The sequence below is a fragment of the Nicotiana sylvestris genome, chromosome 10 (genome assembly GCF_000393655.2).
Source record: "Nicotiana sylvestris chromosome 10, ASM39365v2, whole genome shotgun sequence".
NCBI lineage: Eukaryota > Viridiplantae > Streptophyta > Magnoliopsida > Solanales > Solanaceae > Nicotiana > Nicotiana sylvestris.
Window position 1 is genome coordinate 167,978,006 of NC_091066.1, and position 19,942 is coordinate 167,997,947.

General features: G+C 36.2%; 1 protein-coding gene across 1 annotated transcript; it reads right to left on the reverse strand.

Moving 5' to 3' along the window:
• Positions 1-2,443: 2,443 nt before the first annotated feature.
• On the reverse strand, positions 2,444-16,243 carry LOC104244261 (glutamine--tRNA ligase). The gene is made up of 23 exons (XM_009799648.2): positions 15,963-16,243; positions 9,698-9,748; positions 9,498-9,569; positions 9,202-9,301; positions 8,902-8,997; positions 8,108-8,169; positions 7,904-8,005; positions 7,693-7,788; positions 7,035-7,187; positions 6,903-6,958; positions 5,937-6,027; positions 5,781-5,867; positions 5,348-5,545; positions 5,167-5,265; positions 4,680-4,811; positions 4,437-4,573; positions 4,246-4,345; positions 4,045-4,140; positions 3,821-3,921; positions 3,608-3,713; positions 3,434-3,523; positions 3,217-3,346; positions 2,444-2,708 (listed from the first exon to the last, which is right to left on the reverse strand). The coding sequence occupies exons 1-23, from the start codon at positions 16,086-16,088 to the stop codon at positions 2,614-2,616; spliced, it is 2,376 nt and encodes a 791-aa protein (XP_009797950.1). The 5' UTR covers positions 16,089-16,243; the 3' UTR covers positions 2,444-2,613.
• Between the last annotated feature and the right edge of the window lie 3,699 nt (positions 16,244-19,942).

The window sequence follows — 19,942 nt, forward strand, 5'->3', positions numbered from 1 at the left end:
ATGTGTTGTTGAAAGGATTTGGTCCTTAACATAAAGTTACAAGCACAGAAATTAAGGATATGTAGTCTTTAACTTAGAGTTACTAGCACAGAAATTAAGGACAAGTAGTCCTGAACTTAGAGTTACAAGGTCAAAAACTAAGGACATGTAGTCCTTAACTTAGACTTGCAAGCTCATAAATTAAAGACAGTTAGTCTTGAACTTATAATAACAAGCTCATAAGTTAAGGGCACTCCGTCCTGAACTTAGAGTTGGAAGTTCAAAAATTAAGGACACTTGGTCCTTAACTTAGAGTTACAAGCAAAGAAATTAAGCACAGGTAGTCCTTAACTTAGAGTTAAAGCACAGAAATTAAGGACAGATAGTCCTGAACTTTGAGTTCCAAGTTCAAAAGTTAAGGACATGTAGTCCTGAATTTAGAGTTACAAGTTCAAAAGTTAAAGACAAGTAGTCCTAAACTTAGACTTACAAGCTCATAAATTAAGGACAGTTAGTCCTAAACTTACAGTAACAAGCGCATAAGTTAAGGACACTTGGTCCGGGCGGGTAAAGTTTATTAAAGCAGTGACTAAAGACTAAAGACATTTTAAACAGTGGCTTAAAAGTAAATACATAGGTAACTGTGCACTTCTAGTCCATGCTATTTTCACTATATAGAGCCTTAGGTTGTGTATCATTTCTTGTTTATCCTTAATTCAAGAAACAAAAGGCTAACAAGTAGCATGATTATGACCACTAACTTACTAGTTACTACTATAATGTGGCAAATTCACTGTAAGAACAAGAGCACTAAATTTCAAGAAAAGCTTTATGCTAGGAGCAATTTGCTGTCAAATGTTCTTTGAGAATTCACTGAAGTTTTTCATAGTCACATCAGTGAAACTATCCTTAAAAAAAGTTGCATCTCAGCATGTGACCAAACAAGTTAAGTTTCCATGTGAAAATGGAACTTACTATAAGCATCATACTTTTTCTCTTTTCAAACTTCAATTCAATTATCATTGGACATCACTTAATTCTTGAAGAGACTAGGCTCTTCTCACATGTCACAACTTGGAACTTACTCCCCCCCCCCACCCACCCACACCCCTTTTATAAGCGTGGTATTTAGTTAGCTTGTGCGCATCGCTACTATTCAATTGGGATACTTGCTAACTCACACAAGCACTGGCACCGGATAACTTTGCCCATCAAGACTTCAGCAAATGAAAAAAAATCATCTAGTGTTTTCGTCTCTGCTCGAAGTGAAGCTATCGTCTTCAATAATTTTATCTATTTCATTAACGGCTAGGCCACGCTCTTGGTGCAACTTGAAACTTACTTCCCTACAATGATAAAGGTATCATTCACCACCATAGACTTCATGTTCTGGTACAAAACCTTTTGAGAGAATTTAACTGTTGATTAAAATGACCCCTTTTTCCATGTTGGTAGGTCCATTGTAAATAAAGTAATTCTATCACCCTCACATAGGACCAAAATTATGGGTGTCTTCAGCTTAAATGTCCATAAGACCCCCACACACCAAACAAAAAAAATTACACATGGACCCTACAACAACATAACCAATATTATACCACAACGTAGGGTTCTGGAGAGGGTAGTATCCACGCAGACCTTACCCCTACCTTGTGAGAATAGAGAAGTTGTCTCCAATAGACATTCGGCTCATGAAAGCATAAACACCACATTAATGAAAATATAGATAAAGGACAGCATCAAAAAACTATATAAAAGCAGAATAAAAATAACAAGATAGTAAGGTGATCAATAATGAAAGAAAACAACATGTAGTCATAAAAACCTACTACCAACAGATGGACCCTACACTAAGGTGCTATTTGTACATCATGCCCCTTCACAATTTTAAAATTAAGAAAATGACCTTTTTAAATCTCTTATGTGTAAAAGACAGATTTCTTGCGTGTAAAAGTAAATCTCATGTGTGTAAAAAATGAGGTAGAGTCAAAAAACTAAAAATAAGTTTATAAAGAGTCACAAAACCAATGGAGTCCCCATCCTTAGAAGTAAATACATGTCTCCTCCCCCCTTTCATTAGGGTACAGAATTACACAAGACCTGCACATAATCATGGCCAACTGAGCAATTCCTACTAGGTAGCTCTTCCCCTTAATGGACCTATGAGGTACAATCTGGATTAGTCGGGCCAGCAAACTCCGGTCACCAAATCACTAAACCAAAACAAAAAAAAGACACTAGGACCAACAATCAGATGAATGAAAGCAAAGATGGTCTTTAAGCAGAACTAAAAGAAACTACAGTGACTAGCAAGAAGCCACCCAAAAATCTGAAAAGCTCGAGGAGGATCTACTCGCTGATTTGGTTACTAAGAATACCAAAGACTGGTCATGTCATATCTGAAGCCATAACTGCAATTTTTTGCAGAAAAGAAACAAAAAGGACTTCACGGGAGATAACAAAATTGAGCTACCAAAACTTTTTTGTCATATCTAAACTTGGTGTATTCCCGGAATACCAAAAATGTTCATTCTTGAAAATGTCTATTTGTACACGTAAATATCAAGAAAAATGCATTAGTTAATCTCACTCGATCACACACTGCCATTTCACTTCCATTTCTTCATAAAAGCTTCATTTTCCACCCTTGGCATAGCTATCACGCAGCGTGACAGTCCGATTGAAGACCAGTTTCTCAGAAGTGGAATCCTGGTCAACAGCAAAATACCCTGCAAAAGTCATCATTTAAAACAACTCAAGTATTACAATTCATCTGTTTTGAGAAAATTAAGGAAATCAGGAACAATGGAGGGCATTGGGAACTAAGGCCTTCAGCAGTTTAACAAATTATATTTTCGTATGATGAATTCAAAAGGTAGAAACACCAACTCTTCAAACTCGGAATTTGAAATGTGAATTGAAAAACAAAAATCAAAGCAACCAACATCTTTCAGCTCCGGAGACTTAAAATTTGATTTTGTTAAAGCAAATAGAATCTCATGTTTCACATACACATGCTATCACTCTATAAAGTAACTTAGAAAAAAGCTTCAGCTAGAATTGGATTGCTGCTATTAGTATTTCAAGGCACCAAAGCAAACATCAAAGAAGTAATAGATACTGTAAAGGAACCTATTTTACGACTCAAGAAGGGGGTAACATAGTAGAGGCACTTAAACTTTCATCTTAGCTAAATTTCAGCTCCCTATCAAGGAAATAACGAGTACTAGAACTTACCGAGCCTTTCAAACTGAAATCTGCCTCCAAGAGCAGCCGTCCTAACTAAGGGCACAGCATAAGCATTTTGTATCACCACTTTAGACTCAGGGTTCAAATCACCAAGCCAGTCTTCTAGTTCGGCGGGATTCTTATCACAAAACCAAGCACCAATTAGCTTCAAAATAACTGTGATTTTGAAAGGTGAAAAGTAAGTTTGACAAGGTAAAGAAGAAACCTCGGAGAGAAAGAGCCTGTCAAATAGCCGGACCTCCACCTTAAGTGGATCTACCCCAGGTGAAGGTTCTGCAACCCAATGAAGAACACCCTGCAACGACATTGTTTCAGGAACAATAGATCTGAAATTCTAAACCAACCATGACACAGAAGAATTTAACGTCAAAAAACCCACCTTAGGCTTGGTCGTCTTGGACGGGTCATACTCTGCCCGAATCTCAAGAACCGTCTCTTTGTCATCAGCAAGAATTACATCTGTACATTTTATAGGGTATGCATACCTGCAATGCAAATAAGCTTTATAGTTTGAACTACATCTAAGGCCAAGTATTGAACTGAAATCGAGCAAATTTTTGGATGACCAAAGATATGAGTTAATGGACACTACCTTAGTAAGACAGATTTTCCAGGAGCAAGGCCAAAATAATCTTTAGAATCTTTTAACCTAAAATCTGTACGTTCAATGTACACAACTCTAGAAAAGGGGACCTGCAAAAATGAACAGAAATGGCAAACACATATTAAAGGATCAACGACATTGAATTGCTATATTATGTGGAGACAGAAAAGTAGAAAACATCCATTATTATACAGTAAAAAATGCATGCCCACCTTATAAAATGACGAAGCATCATTTACTGGAGCTTCAGGCCATTTCTTTGCATCTAGATCCGTTACTATGCCAGCTTCAAGGTTTGTGATGATAACCTGATTATGAAGTTCATAACTTAAGTTTCTGTAAACTGGCAATAGAATACATACTAGCACACGTGTCCATCCACGAATACTTTGTTTAAATCTAGATATACCCACCTTAAGGGGATTTAGCACAACCATTGTTCTAGGAGCTGTTTTATTTAGTTCTTCTCTTATATGGTATTCGAGGCGACTTAGGTGTATCATACTACAGTCACTGCATCCAAAAATAGAAAGTTGTCAAGACACAACACTTTTTTTCCTTTGTACTGGGAACATACAGACACCTAGATAAATGAGTGTCCAACCTTCTAGTTATTCCAATCCCACGAACAAAAGCATTAATTGCTGTTGAAGTTACCCCTCTACGTCGCAACCCTGCTAATGTCATGAGACGAGGATCATCCCAGCCGTCAACCCATTTCTCTGTTACAAGACGGTTCAACTGGGCAACGATAAAAATCAAGAATCAGTTTGAAACAAGAACTTTACCAGCATGAAACCATTATAAATATTTTTTTATAAAAGGAACACTCAGGATTCAAACTTACCTTCCGCTTTGACATCACAGTGTTGGACACATTCAACCGTGAGTATTCCCAAACAAAAGGCTGGTAAAGGCCTAGTGCATCCAGTAACCAGTAATATGATGCACGGCGGGTTTCAAACTCCAGGGTGCAAAGCTGCATAAGTATGTGATATTGAGATATTAATTAATTTAAGCTATTATTTACAGCAATATTTTACCGTAACAATTTGTCAACAGTATGGTTGGAAACAGAGAGGGGTGCACAGCAAGTTAGACCACAGTATTTTATAGGCACTCGAACAACATTTATTTCTTTTCTCATTTTTATTCAGGAAAGATACTCTATGTAATGGATTTACAGCTAAATATTATAAGTAACTTCAAAATGAAAATAGAAACAGAAAAGCTATATGCAGAGGGAACTTATAAATGCAAGATAGGTCATGCTGACTTGACAAAGTGAAGAAGAAGTAAACACAGTATTTGACAGCAACAAGTCGCATACGTACCGAATGAGTGATATTTTCCAAAGAATCAACAATACAATGGGCATAATCATAACTGGGGTAGATGCACCATTTATCCCCTGCATGTGGATGAGGAGTGAACTGTAGAAACAAGTAATATTGGACTAAATGTTAGTAAACACCAAGATAGAATTCAAAATGGTTTTTGTCAGAAAATACCTACCTTGATACGGTATGCAATAAGGTCATACATATTGAAATTATCACTCTGCATGTCCTGTTTCATCCTCAATGTCGCCTTGCCTTCATCAATCATCCCCTTCTTCATTTCATCAAACAATCTTAAGGACTCTTCTATAGGCCTATCTCTCCAAGGGCTGTTCATCTTTCTCTCTCGATATTCTTTTACCTCTTCAGCTGTCTGTGTTACGTAGAAAATCAGACCATATATCTCATACTGATATCTAGTTAGCGTATAACAGCAAAAATCGGTTAAGCCCCTCATAATAGAGGTTAGCTCTGGTGGGCAAGGGCAGACTTAAAGGTAAAGACAAGAAAAGGAGAAACAGAAACCAAAAACAAGTATCAAGAGAAAACAATAATAACAATTTTTATGTATTAAACATATCACATGTTATTTATAATAGATATATTACCTGGTGGTCAACATATGCATGACCTCTTTTTATCAGCTCTACAGCTAGCTCATAAAGGTCTTGGAAATAATCACTAGTGTGAGTTATCTGCAAATTGCCAACATATTAGTATTGCAAACACGGGAAAGAGACCATTGATATTGAACATCATCATACCTTGTAAGGCTCCCATCCCATCCACCCTACAATTTCTTTGATATGATCGATGTACTCTTTCTTCTCAGCTTCAGGGTTGGTATCATCAAACCTATAATCCAACGGCAAAGTCATGAGGAATCTAGCACCCTCATGTAAAAGAGAGGTTCCACTTTAAATGAACTTAGAGCTTCCATGTGAATAGGGAGACCAATAAGAAGATGAGATTGCACAAAATTAATCTCCACCACTCGCGTTTGATTTTTGGGGCAGAATTAACGAGAGACAAATATCTTGTGGATTACATAGTGAACTATATTCAGAGTTCAGACAAGCTAATTCAGACTTCAGAGTTTGCTAGGCCAAACTAATTAATCCAGAAGCATAACGTTAACTCCTTCCCACCACAACCTTCTCGCACTCTTCCTCCACCATGCCTCTCGCTCGCACTCCAATAACATCTTTAAATTGCATTATCTTTTCTTGTTTTAGTAGCCTAATTTTATCTATCCAAATTAAAAAAGATCTCTGAGAGCTGATCCTAAATCCAAAAGTTTGTGACCCAGGATTCTATTTTATCATCAAAACTAAATTAAACTCGAATTTTGATCAAAACCGTGAGAATATCCCTCAACAGTACCCCCCCCCCCCCAAATGTTATAATTCTCCATAATCTAATTCTATATCAATCTCATCATCATTGTACTTCCATCCTTAGACTCGAGGACGTGACAGGATAGAATTATCCCATCTCCAAACCGAACGACCATAGGTAAATGCCAATTGATGAGCAGGTCCCAGGACAGGCATCCATTCTCACGAGACACAAGTCTGTATTCTAGGCATCAAATAAAGTCACCCTTTCTGTAATATAGTGCTTCATATTGAGCGCAAAGCCGAACTTTTTGCAAAATCCTTGCAGTAATATTTACATGAGATTATGAGGAAGGAAAAACACATATTGAGAAGCAAAATTTGAACGCTTACCTCAAGTAACAGCCACCGTCTCTTTCTTTTGCCAGACCAAAGTCCACAAACATAGCCTGTTTAGTATCAAAGTAAGATTTAGAGCAAGATTAAAGTCACAGTTACAATATATGCAAATTTGTGTATCATCACCTTTGCATGTCCAATGTGCAAATATCCGTTAGGTTCGGGTGGAAAACGTGTTAAAACTTTTCGTCCAGTCACTTTCAAATGTTTTTCAAGTAGTTCCTTGGAATTGCAAGCTCGAAGCACAGGCCTGTCACTGAAATATATTTCTGTATGTACCTGATTATCAGGATAGTAGATGTTCATACCACTAAAAAGAAGAACATAGCTAAAAATCTTGAACAAACTCTCCTGAATTAGATTTAAAGTGGGGAAATTTGACAGCAATAGACTGCTTTAGTCCAACCTATAATACCATAAATATGCAAACTAGCCCAAGAAGCAACTACATAAGTTTTCCAACCAAGCGGAACCAGCTTATGGAAGAAGAGAAAAAAATATGGCCATGTACACAAAATTAAGGACCCAAAATGGCAGAAAAATAAAAGTTTCACATACATAACCACAGATGCAAAAGAGGATAAACAGACCAGCACCATATGATTACAAACTTGTAAGGAAGTTTTCACGCAGCCAAAGTGTATTTGTTGCACTAGTTTTAAATGGCATGTAGTTAATCATGTAAAAAATGTTAAATCACGGAAATCCCAGTGAAGCAAAATATGCAAAGTATTAAGCTTAAGACTGATAAATATGACAATGGACATAACATTAGTTTAAGCACCTTGTAATTTTCCTCAGGAGGGGGGAAGATCGAATATGGATTTAATTCTTCTTCAGACGGCTTCGGTGCAGGGGTCTCATCAACTTTTGCCTTATCCTACATAAGATGAAGAAGCAGGCTCAGCTTAGCTTAGGACAAAACATATTAGATGAAGAAGCTCCACACATGTGGTCAGCAAAAGGATAAAACACATAAGATGAAGAAGCACCACCTCAGCTTTCACTGGCTTCTCTTTCTTCTTTTTTACAGGCTTTTCATTATCTGCAGCAGTTCTTTCCCCAAGTAATTTATACAGCTCCGCATCTATTACTTCCTGTGACAATAAATAATCTTCATAAGCAGCAATTTTATATTGTAGCTCATAATAGCCTAACCATCTATCCCAAAAGAGAGCGTAGGAAACATCTGCGATTACCTTGACTACTTTCGGATCAGCCCATGGCAACTTCTTCCGAACGTGAGCAAAGAGTTCACCAACTAATAAGGAGAGCATGTTAGAAAGAGAATTTATCTCTTTAGAGAAGAGAGGTCTTACCTCCATGCCCAGTTTATCAAAAATATAGTCCTTGATCAACTGACATTTACAGTTGCCAACATTTCAATAAGGTCACCAATGCACATACATTTGAGACCAACCCCTCCCTCCTGTCCAATCCTACTCATATTTTATAAAGTATAGAATCACATCAGGATCTAACAAATTTATTTCACCCAATTGCTCAGGAAAAACGAGCCACCTAGGGGTCACAACTAAGCTACCAATTTAAGGTCCTGGCAGTGACTCGATCAAAGAAATAATTATTATTAGTTGAAACTCCTATTCTATTCATGCTTAAATATAAAACAGGCATTATATCCTTAATCAGCCAAAGAAGACAATCGGGTCATTTGTAGTATTAGTATCATAACAGCACTTAATTAGAAAAAGACTAATCAAACCACAGAAACCTGAAAGATAAGTACATATTATTAAAAAAAAGATGAATTTAATCTAAACAGTCTTCGTACATCATCACATCTAGAAGCTACAACAGTACAAGGATATAAAATGACAAAGGTCAATGAGAGTGTCTTATGCTTTTGTTCGCTGCAATGCTAGCATTCAGAGTTCTCGGCACTCAATTACTTGAATATAAACACACCAACAGACATATATTAACCAATCAGCTAAACAGCAACCAGATTAGTCCCAGAAGCAGCAATACTAACCATTTGTTCTATAACGCTGCTCTAATATATTGGCCTTCTTCTCCTCAAAAACCTCACTGACAGCACGTTCAATGTCATCCTTGGATACCTCAACTCCTGCTCAATATTATAGGAATACATATTGATTTTTGTTTTAAAAGGAAGATATTTTATTATATCTAACAAAGAATAATCCAAACACAATCCCCCCCCCCCAAGAAAAAAGTATACACCAATAATAATATAAAAGATTCATCAAACATGAGAGATCTAATGTCATTAATATTATATTAATTGGACTTCGGGAACAGGATTTCTTACCAACACCACAAGCCTCCTCAAATTCTTGGGTGTTCAAATCTCCAGAGGCGGTTGCAGCAAGAAACGTGAATGCCGCTTCTAACTGTGCAGGGGTTTTAATCTGCAACGGTCCAGTAAAAGACAAATATGATGGGGCAAACCAATTTAATAGTCATAAAAGCCTCAATAAGCCTAAAACAGACACAGACATCGACGATTTACAAAAGTAAAGGGGCAGTCGCAGGTCTACTGCTATGCTTGCGTAAATGGAGCACCAAATAAACTAACATGAATTTTGACATGTGCGAACAACAAACCTTTGTTGATACAATGTACTGAAGCAATGTGGGCCGGTGGTTAAGTGCATTGGCTGGAAACTTTGTAGCAACCTATCATACAAAGGATAAAGTTCGTTACATCTTTTACATTCTCGTAAGTGCTTATCCTCCCAACGTAATGGAAAGGAATAAGATTTAATTGGATTTTCCAACTTATTGTCAAAATTCTAGAAGCCTACCGTGTATATCAGGTTGCCTACAGTACGATCACAACCATCAGTCACAGCTGCCTGGATTAATCACGATACAAGGTGTTAGGAGAAAATTTAAGACATATAATTGCTTTTCAGGGAAGATGTTTAAAATAGAAGCGACAAAATCTAGCAGAACAAAGAATCAACTAATGTAACCAATAAGAGACGTTGCACACAGCTACTCCATCCTAGCACACCTCCCCACAACTAGCTACATTGTGCAGTTTGGTCGCGAGAATATGATAGTATGAAAAAACCGATGGCATTATACATTTATAAAGCATGTAATTTACACACAAATAGAACAAACCCATATGCATTTATAACATCAAAAAATAATTAGAGATACAAATATCAATATTGCAGCTGAAACTTTTCACCTTTTTTACATGCATATGTAAAGTAGGTTACTTACACAAATAGAGAGATACGCATATGAAATTATGCATCTAAAATACTTGAGATACAACAATCAAAATTCCAGTAGAATAATTCTTACTCTTTTTAATATACATGTATGAAGTAGGTTATTTACACAAATAAAGTGATAAACATATGAAATTATGCATCAAAAAATACTTGAGATACAAAAAATCTCAAGATTACAGCTGAAAATTAGCAACCTTTATTTTAAATTATTGTGTAAAGTGTTGTGAACAAGGCTAATGCAGTAAGGACTTATGGGCCAAATTTGTGGAACAAGACTGATCCAGTTAGGACTATTGGGCCAGGACTTAATTATTAAACAACCGAATAGATTATCGGGGAGTTATATTTGGGATCCAGGGGATATGCAGGGCATGCGAATACTGTTGAGAAAAATGTTTGTCCCCTCTCCTCCCCAATTCTGAGTCTAGCTTCTCATCCCCTTCTTCGGTTCTATTCTATCTTACTTAGCTTCTGCATTTTGTATTTCCATTACTGTTGTTCTACTTCGTTGAGTTGTAATTGTTAGATACTACCATCAATACAATTTGTAGTTTGGAGTTGTTACATTGGTGCTTTCATTGAGAGGTCTTCGATAAAGGACCAAATAATTCGAACTATTGATGATTCAATTAAGGTCGTGAAGGATTCATGGTCTAAGGATTTGGCTGAAATTCGTTCACTGTTACAGGAGTTGGTTGGAAACCTTGCAACAAGTAAACCCACTCCGGTGGAATTCCAACGATTCTGCGGAAAGAATCCAGAGTTCTGGATTTCTCAGGCTGAACGATACTTTGCATTCTATAGAATTTCAGAAAACAACAAGTTACTTCTCGCCTCGTCCTATCTCGATGGAGAAGCTTTAGACTGGTATCGATGGCTCTTCCGGAACAAGCAGCTGGTGGATTGGGAACATTTTATTGCGAAGGTGCAAATCCGTTTCCGTCAAAAGAGACTAGAATCAGTCGAAGGACGATTGGCGAAGCTCCGGCAAACAACTACTGTGTCTGAGTACCAGAGTCGTTTTGAGGCTATTTTATTAGGCTTTGGAGAGTCAGAGCAATCTGACTACAGAGGCAAAATGGAAGCGTGCAAGGTATTCGATGAAATGTTTGAAAAGGAGATCGATCGTAAGCATAGCATGGATGTTGGCAATACCAACGACCAAGTATTCAACAGGAGTTCTCTTTCAAACATAACTACCTTACTCCCTATAACACCAATGGAGTCTGCCTTCAAAGATGGAAAGTCCGAGGAAGAGAACGACGTGAAAATGCTAGTCGAAGGCTCAGTGCCTGCGGTTCAACCGCAGCTGACTGCTACTAGCCTAATCAAGGAAGCTGCAAATATCGAACAGGAATTGGTTCTAGAGCATTTTTGCCCAATCTTACAACATCTCATTCACAAGGCGGATACAGAACATCTTGAGAAAATCATGTGGAAACATTTGGAGTATATTATCAAGTCTCGAATTCCAAGTCTTCAATCTCTTATCAACCAAACTATGACTGAGCTGGAAATTGAGTTGAGCCCTCATAGAAATCACATTATCATGGCACCAGGGACAAATTCCAAGACCTTAACTCTAAGATTCTATTCAGAGTATGTGGTTTCTAACTCTATGACTCACGTGTGGGATCCGGGATGGCAATGGTGTATGTATTTCTCAATTTTTCTGTCTGATTTTGCATTGGTAGTTGCTACATCTTCAATTTTTAATCTCTTTGATAATTACTTAGAAAAGAATAACCAGAATAAGAAAAGAAAGAAGATGGAACTGTTTGTGTTCTCTTATCATTGCATGAGTTTGACATATGAAGATGGGTGCCAAGTCTTGCTTGATGCCTGTGCATTGGATCCTAAAGACATGGAGGCTAGGGGCATATTACTGAAGGCATTTAAAAGTGACAGTGATAATTCTCAAGTTGAAGCTTCAACGTTTTCTTGTTTTAGCTTGTACTCAACAGAAAATGACCTGGTATTGGTTCCAGTTGAACCTTTTTGGTCTTATTTCATAATTGTAGGTAGTCCCACCTTATCCAATGGGCTATATGTTATCTATGACTCCATTGCATCCACATGTCCTTCAATTGCAGGGGAAGAATATACACTAGTCTTGGCTGAATATTTGGATAGAGAACTTCATATGGTCAATAGTTTCACAATATGATCTTAGTACTGCTCTTGATTGTGAAACTGAGATTTGCTACATGGAGCTTGTTGGAATGAATCATATTGCACCGCTTCATGCTGTTATTGGGTTCCAGAACTATGAACAATTTGACGAGATTCAAACTAGTGTTCGTGGGCCTGTGGAAATAGTAGAAAGAAATGGTGATGAGCATTTAGTTAAAGTCGTGTATGCCAACAACTGGTCCCCCAAGATTTGTTTACGTGGACTTATCATTCATTTGTTTGTTGGAAGAAAAAATTGGTATACTTATATTGTCACTATAGGTGATGGTGGGGTGTTACAATATTTTGAATCTGTGATGGTAGCAGATATTGGAGCAATATTCTTGTCAATGAAAATTATTTGTATGTTGCAGGTTCTTTATCAAGATAAGGTTCTTACCCTTACCCTTACAACTATTCTTATGCTCATTAGTACACTGGTCTTTGGCTTCTTGACAAAATCACTTGTTAGCCATCTACTTTCCTATCATGACAGTACTAAGAGTATAGACGGAGAACCAAGCATCTCAAAAGATAGGCCTTTGCTTGTAATTGCAGAATCTGCAACAATCACCTTTCTATGCGCAATGGATATTTGCTCGTGTTGTTTGAAAGACTTGTATATGCACTCCATTCCTACTGGAGGCTCAATGCTCGCTTACATCGGGCCAATATTTGGTGGGGGACGTGTTGCTAGCAATGTTCCTAACTCGAACCTTGAGGACAAGGTTCTTTTTGAGGAGGGGAGTATTGTTGGGAACAAGGCTAATGCAGTAAGGACTTATGGGCCAAATTTGTGGAACAAGACTGATCCAGTTAGGACTATTTTGCCAGGACCTAATTTAAGAGAAATCCCAAGAATTAAACAACCGAATAGATTATCGGGGAGTTATATTTGGGATCCAGGGGGATATGCAGGGCATGCGAATACTGTTGAGAAAAATGTCTGTCCCCTCTCCTCACCAATTCTGAGTCTAGCTTCTCATCCCCTGTTCTATTCTATCTTACTTAGCTTCTGCATTTTGTATTTCCATTACTGTTGTTCTACTTCGTTGAGTTGTAATTGTATTGATGGTAGTATCTAACAATTACAACTCAACGAAGTAGAACAACAGTAATGGAAATACAAAATGCAGAAGCTAAGTAAGATAGAATAGAACCAAAGAAGGGGATGAGAAGCTAGACTCAGAATTGGGGAGGAGAGGGGACAGACATTTTTCTCAACAGTATTCGCATGCCCTGCATATCCCCTGGATCCCAAATATAACTCCCCGATAATCTATTCGGTTGTTTAATCCTTGGACTTTCTCTTAAATTAGGTCCTGGCCCAATAGTCCTAACTGGATCAGTCTTGTTCCACAAATTTGGCCCATAAGTCTTTACAGCATTAGCTTTGTTCACAACAATACTCCCCTCCTCAAAAAGAACATTGTCCTCAAGGTTCGAGTTAGGAATACTGCTAGAAACACGTCCCCCACCAAATATTGGCCCGATGTAAGCGAGCATTGAGCCTCCGGTAGGAATGGAGTGCATATACAAGTCTTTCAAACAACACGAGCAAATATCAATTGCCCGTAGAAAGGTGATGTTTGGAGTTGTTACATAAAGTAGGTTATTTACACAAATGAAGAGATACCCATATGAAACTATACATCTAAAAATACTAAAGATACAAAATTTATCAAGATTACAGCTGAAAATTAGCAACCTTTTTTTAATATACATATGTAAAGTAGGTTATTTACACAAATAGAGAGATACCCATATGAAATTATACATCTAAAAATACTTAAGATACAAAAATATCAAGATTACAGCTGAAATTATCAACCTTTTCATAATATACATATGTAAAGTAGGTTATTTACACAAATAGAGAGATACCCATGTGAAATTATACATCTAAAAATACTAAAGTAAAATCACGAGGGTGATGTCGTACTGTATTTATCATATTATGGAGAGATTGAGAGTAAAATCACGAAGGGTAATGTTGTGCCATTATTATTGTTTCATGGTGAGGTTGAGAGTAAAAGCACGAGGGGTGATGTCTTGCAGCCTTAATTCATTATGTTATCCGCTTTCATTGGTTGAAGGTTTATTGACTGTTTCATATTTTCATTTTCTATTATAGTTGCCATGTTTTGTACCCCATTTTCGCATGTCTCCTCCCAATAGTACATGCTAAAACTTTATCTGTTGTTATGTTGTAAGTATATTTCTGTTTATCGAGGTTTAATTACGTGGGTGTCCTATATTAGCTTCGTCACTACCTCGTCAAGGTTAGGATCAACACTTACAGAGTACATTGGGTCGGTTGTACTCATACTACACTCTGTACTTTTTGTACAGATTTTGGTACTGGTCCCAGCGGTACGTGAGGTGCATTAACTCAGATTGGCATACTTGGAGACTCGACGTAGATCTGCTAGCATCCACAAACCTTGAAGTCCCCTTCCTCTTTCCTTAGTCGTGTTCTTGTGACTCCAGGTCAGGAAATTGCACTTAGATATTCTGGGTATTATGCCACTTAGTACTTCATTTTAGTTTCATTTAAGTTTAAATGAGTTTTAAATTGATGAATTATTGAAATGGCTTATGATTTACTCTAATGTTGGCTTGCCTAGCAAGTGAAATGTTAGGCGCCATCACGATCCCGTAGGTGAGAATTCCGGGTCGTGACATTTAGCCCCCTTATCTCATTGCATGGCTTCAAGTAATTCCCTTACTAGCAACACACGTATAAATACCATATTATCTCACGGCATGCATTTCAATACCCACCCTTATACCACCGCATGCATATCAATATCAAAACACAATAATCAACTCACACCACACGTGCCCATATGCCACAACATTCACAAAATCAATAATACGAATGTCACCACAACACATAGCCCATGGATTAACCACAATGTGTACAAGAATCTCAATAACAACACAATGAACGAGAAATAACTCAACAAGGAAAGGTATTCCAATAACCAACAATTTCAACAACAAACTTGTCAATAGCTCTCAATATCTACAACTTCGTAACTCAATCATAAAGGTATTTCCATGAAATATCAACTTCAAATTCAAATACATAACATAAGCTCAACAAAGAGAGAGGTAGCATGAAATAGCAATTACGACTAAATGCGTGAGGATAACTCAACAATGGAAAGAATAGCATGTAACAACAACTACTAATAAATGCAGATAAGAGTAACCTCGACAATGGAAACTAGAACATGTAATAACAACTTCAAGTAAAGCATGTAAAAATAAACTTGATAGTAAAAGATAGAACAATTAATTACAACTTCAATTAAATTCTTATAAGTAACATAAGAGTCTAAACCGGTCAATTTTCACATATAAGCATGTGTACACACTCGTCACCTCATGTGCACTTCTTCCACATGATTATCAAGATTACAGCTGAAAATTAGCAAACTTTTTTTAATATACATATGTAAAGTAGGTTATTTACCCAAATAGAGAGATACCCATATGAAATTATGCATCTAAAAATACTAAGGATACAAAATTTATCAAGATTACAGCTGAAATTAGCAACCTTTTTTTAATATACATATGTAAAGTCGGTTATCTACACAAATAGAGAGATACCCATATGAAATTATGCAACTAAAAATACCTCGTGAATAACGGCAGTAAGATTAGTGGTGACTTTATTGTTCGCCAAAGTATTTTTGGCAGTCTTTTCATCTAATCCAATTTTCAAGAACAGCTCCAAAGTTTTGCTATCCTCCTCCTTCACCATTGCTTCAATGGCTACCTCGTAATATCCAAAAACCCTAGAGTGGAAATGGCTAGAGTTAGAACTATGACAGAGTTTTTGGGAAATTTGGCAAGTAATTGGGAGATTCTTTAAAGGAAGAATCTTTCGAAGTTTAGGACAAGTGTTTTCCTTTTGGGGAATATAAGGAATTTGAGATTTTATTAGGTATTTGATTGGGCAATTTAACCCATAACTGGGCTAAGATCGGCCCATTAAAAGAGTTAGGCTTTAACTTCAGGCCTTTCAATAGAGTTGGACCCAAAGTTAAAAAGTAGCTATTTTCTGTTAAAATCGCACGGGCTAGTAATTGAAAAATAGCCAGCATTATCAAAAAATAGTCATTATTTTGCTGCAATACGAAAAGTTCCAGCATAATATACTGGAGATTTGAACACTTGTATATAACTTTCAGCATATCATGCTGGAAGTTCACATGTAAAAAATTTGAACTCCAGTATATTATGCTGGAATATTTTTTGAATTTTGAACAGTGTTTTTGTTCAGATTTATCTTTACATGTCTAAATTTTGATTACTTTTGAAACTGTGGCTATTTTTCAATTACCACTTGTAAATCTGGCTATTTTTAAATTTCACCCCATTTACCGGACTTGTAATTGAAATATAGCCAATTTTTTGAATCCATGACAGAGTCATGAATTTCGAACTTCAAAAAAGTGAAAACTCCCTAACAATGTCACAGTGTATCCACATTAAAAGTGGCTACTTTTCAATAAATTTCTAAACACGGGCTATTTTCCAAAGATGGTCCAAAAAGTGAATAGCTAATTCAAGTTTACAATAGAATATTAGAATAGATCTGACAAGTCCAGTTGGCTGTTGGTCCCAATTGCCCCAACTAATGTTATTCAAAGGCTCAAACCAACTGGAATCAAATTTTGTAAATGAATTTTCTTGAAACATTTTGACCAGAGGTGTTCGTCAGTCTGTACGACATGGTATTTAAAATATTTCGATTCGATATTTTCGATATTCGATTTCTTAAAATGTTATACCAATACTGTACCTAATTATATTCAGTATGGTTCAGCTTTTCTCTTTTCGATTTCGCTTTATTCGGAACGGTAACTTCGATTTGTTCGGTTTAATATTAACTAGTGCATGAAGCTATAGAGTGTAATATTCTTAATTAAAGTACTCACAAATAAAAAAAATAAAAATGTTCGAAGCTCACTTGACTATTGACAAAAATTTTGTCCAAAATCAGCTTGTATCAACCCACAGAGAGAAAAAGGTACATAAAGGAATAAATATAATCATTAAAAATGTCTTGTTACTTGCTTAGAGTTAATTGCTGAAGTTAGAGAATACGGCGTAAAAATTGTATGGGGTAGCCACTATTTAAAGTGGTATTTACTTTTTATCCAGCATTTTTAATGCTAAGCAAAACTAGCCACTAGTTTATTAAAATTAATATGAAAGGACGTTGTTACCCTTTCCTTCCCAAACGGAAATACAGTGGTATCACAGGTTGGATAGATACGCCATTTTCAGAATCTCTTTCTGTGCTATTCTCTCTGCATATTCTTTCTAGGCTATTCTCTCTGCACATTCTTCTTCCATTCTCAACCTCCATTTTCTTTCTTTTTCTTTATAGTCTTCTTCCTGTATATTTTGCTTTGTCTTTGTCGTTGAAAAGTGACTCTTTTTTTATGATCTCAGAAAAGCTATGCCAGAGTATGTAGTTAATGGAGAATGGGAGATTGAGTCAAAGAAAAATACAAGGCCTACACCTCGAACACTGCATATAAGCAATAGAAATTCACTGTATTTTTTTCTACTGAGCCTACTGCTACTACTACTATACCTATTATGCCTTGAGATCCTATGGAGAGGGAATTAGGTGTTAAGTCATGATCATCTTTTTAATTCTCCTTCTCTTTTGACTTTTACGTGTTATGGTTTTTAAATTGGGTAAACCTTTAGTCAAAACGGAAGAAAAAAGTGAATTATCAGAAAAGGATAAAATATTTGAAATATCTGTATTTAAGTTCAAAAGTTAAGAACATTTGGTCCTTAACTTCGAGTTCCAGTTTCAAAAGTTAAGGACACTTGGTCCTGAACTTAGAATTACAAGTTCAAAAGTTAAGGACTCCCTGAACTTAGACTAGCAGGCTCAAAAGTTAAGGACAATAGATCATGGACTTTTAGTTGCAAGTTCAAAAGTTAAGGACAATAGGTCATGAAGTCCTGAACTTAGACTAACAAGCTCAAAAGTTAAAGAAAATATGTCCTGAACGTAGACTAACAAGCCCAAAATAGGTCCTGAACTTAGACTAACAAGCTCAAAAGTTAAGGACACTTGGTCCTGAATTTACAGTTACAAGTTCAAAAGTTAAGGACAATTGGTCCTAAACTTAGACTAACAAACTCAAAAGTTAAGGACAATAGGTCCTAAACTTAGACTTACAAGTTTAAAAGTTAAGGACTACTTAACTTAGAGTTACAAGCACAGAACTTAATGACAGGTGGTCCAGAACTTCGAGTTCCAAGTTCAAAAGTTAAGGACATGTAGTCCTGAAGTCGTGAACTTAAAGTTGCAAGTTCAAAATTTAAGGACATGTAGTCCTGAAGTCCTAAACTTAGAGTTGCAAGTTCAAAAATTATGGATACTTGGTCCTGAACTTTATGAGCAAAAGGGTGTTTTCGTCCGCGTAGGTAAAGTTTATTAAAGCAGTGGCTAAAGACTAAAAATATTTTAAACAGTGGCTTCAAAGTAAATACATGTGTTATTAGTGGCTAACCGTGCACTTCCCCCGAATACGGCAAGTACTAATCCTTCAAATGCAATTCAATATTTGAGAAAAAAAATCCCAAAACCGTTAAAGTATTACGTTAAGATGCTTGGCATCCTAGAGAATACAACAACAACAACAACAACAACCCAGTGGCATCCTAGAGAATAAGAATCAAAATCTGCAACCTACCCGTTCCTCCATTTTCCTAAACAACATGCATACCAAAGAAAAGTGTTATGTAACTTAGTATGTTATAATCAATAGTATGTGTATTGTATTATTATTATTATTATTATTATTATTATTATTATTATTATTATTATTGTTATTATTATTATTACTATTATATATTTCGATACAACATTGATATTTCGGTATTATTTTTGCAAATATCATATACTATACCTAATACCAAATTTTTTAAAGAACTTAAACCAAATATCAAAATATTGAATACCAGATACCAGAATTTTTAATTTTGGTATAATAATTCCTTATTTACCAAATTATGCATAGTCCTAGTAAGGACTAATGGAAGTATGTTTGTAAATAGTTGCTAATAATTGAAATACGAGTTCTGATTTCGTACATTGACGGTGTATAAATTTTTTACATCATCAAATTAAATTGACCTTACAACAACAACTATTCTTTGTAGCAAGCCCAATATCATAACCTAAAGAATAACAATCGGTTAAATTGTATGAATGTCGTAAAACATTATTAAATTGTTAGTACATATTACTTAAATTCAAAAATTGTAGTAGTAAGAGATAATGAAGTGGTAGAAAGCCTTTTAGAGTGTGTTTGGTACGAAGGAAAATATTTTTCGGAATTTTTTTTTCAATTTTTCCATGTTTGGTTGGCTTAAATGTTTTGGAAAATATTTTCCTTATGAACTAATTGGAGGAAAATGTTTTCCCTTCTCGGAAAACATTTTCCAAAACTCCTTCTCAACCTTCCCCACCATATTCCTTACTCTCGCCACCCCTACACCCACCCACCTAACTCCACCCCATGCCCTCTCTCCTAAAAGGTTTTTTTCGTCACCATCCACCCTACTACCCTTCCACCCCCT

Coding starts and splice junctions, on each gene's coding strand:
- LOC104244261 (XM_009799648.2), bottom strand. CDS start 16,088: ATGGTGAAGGAGGAGGATAGCAAAACTTTGGAGCTGTTCTTGAAAATT. Junction 9,302..9,497: donor AGTACATTGTATCAACAAAG/GTTTGTTGTTCG, acceptor GGACCGTTGCAG/ATTAAAACCCCTGCACAGTT. Junction 5,868..5,936: donor TGGGATGGGAGCCTTACAAG/GTATGATGATGT, acceptor GGCAATTTGCAG/ATAACTCACACTAGTGATTA.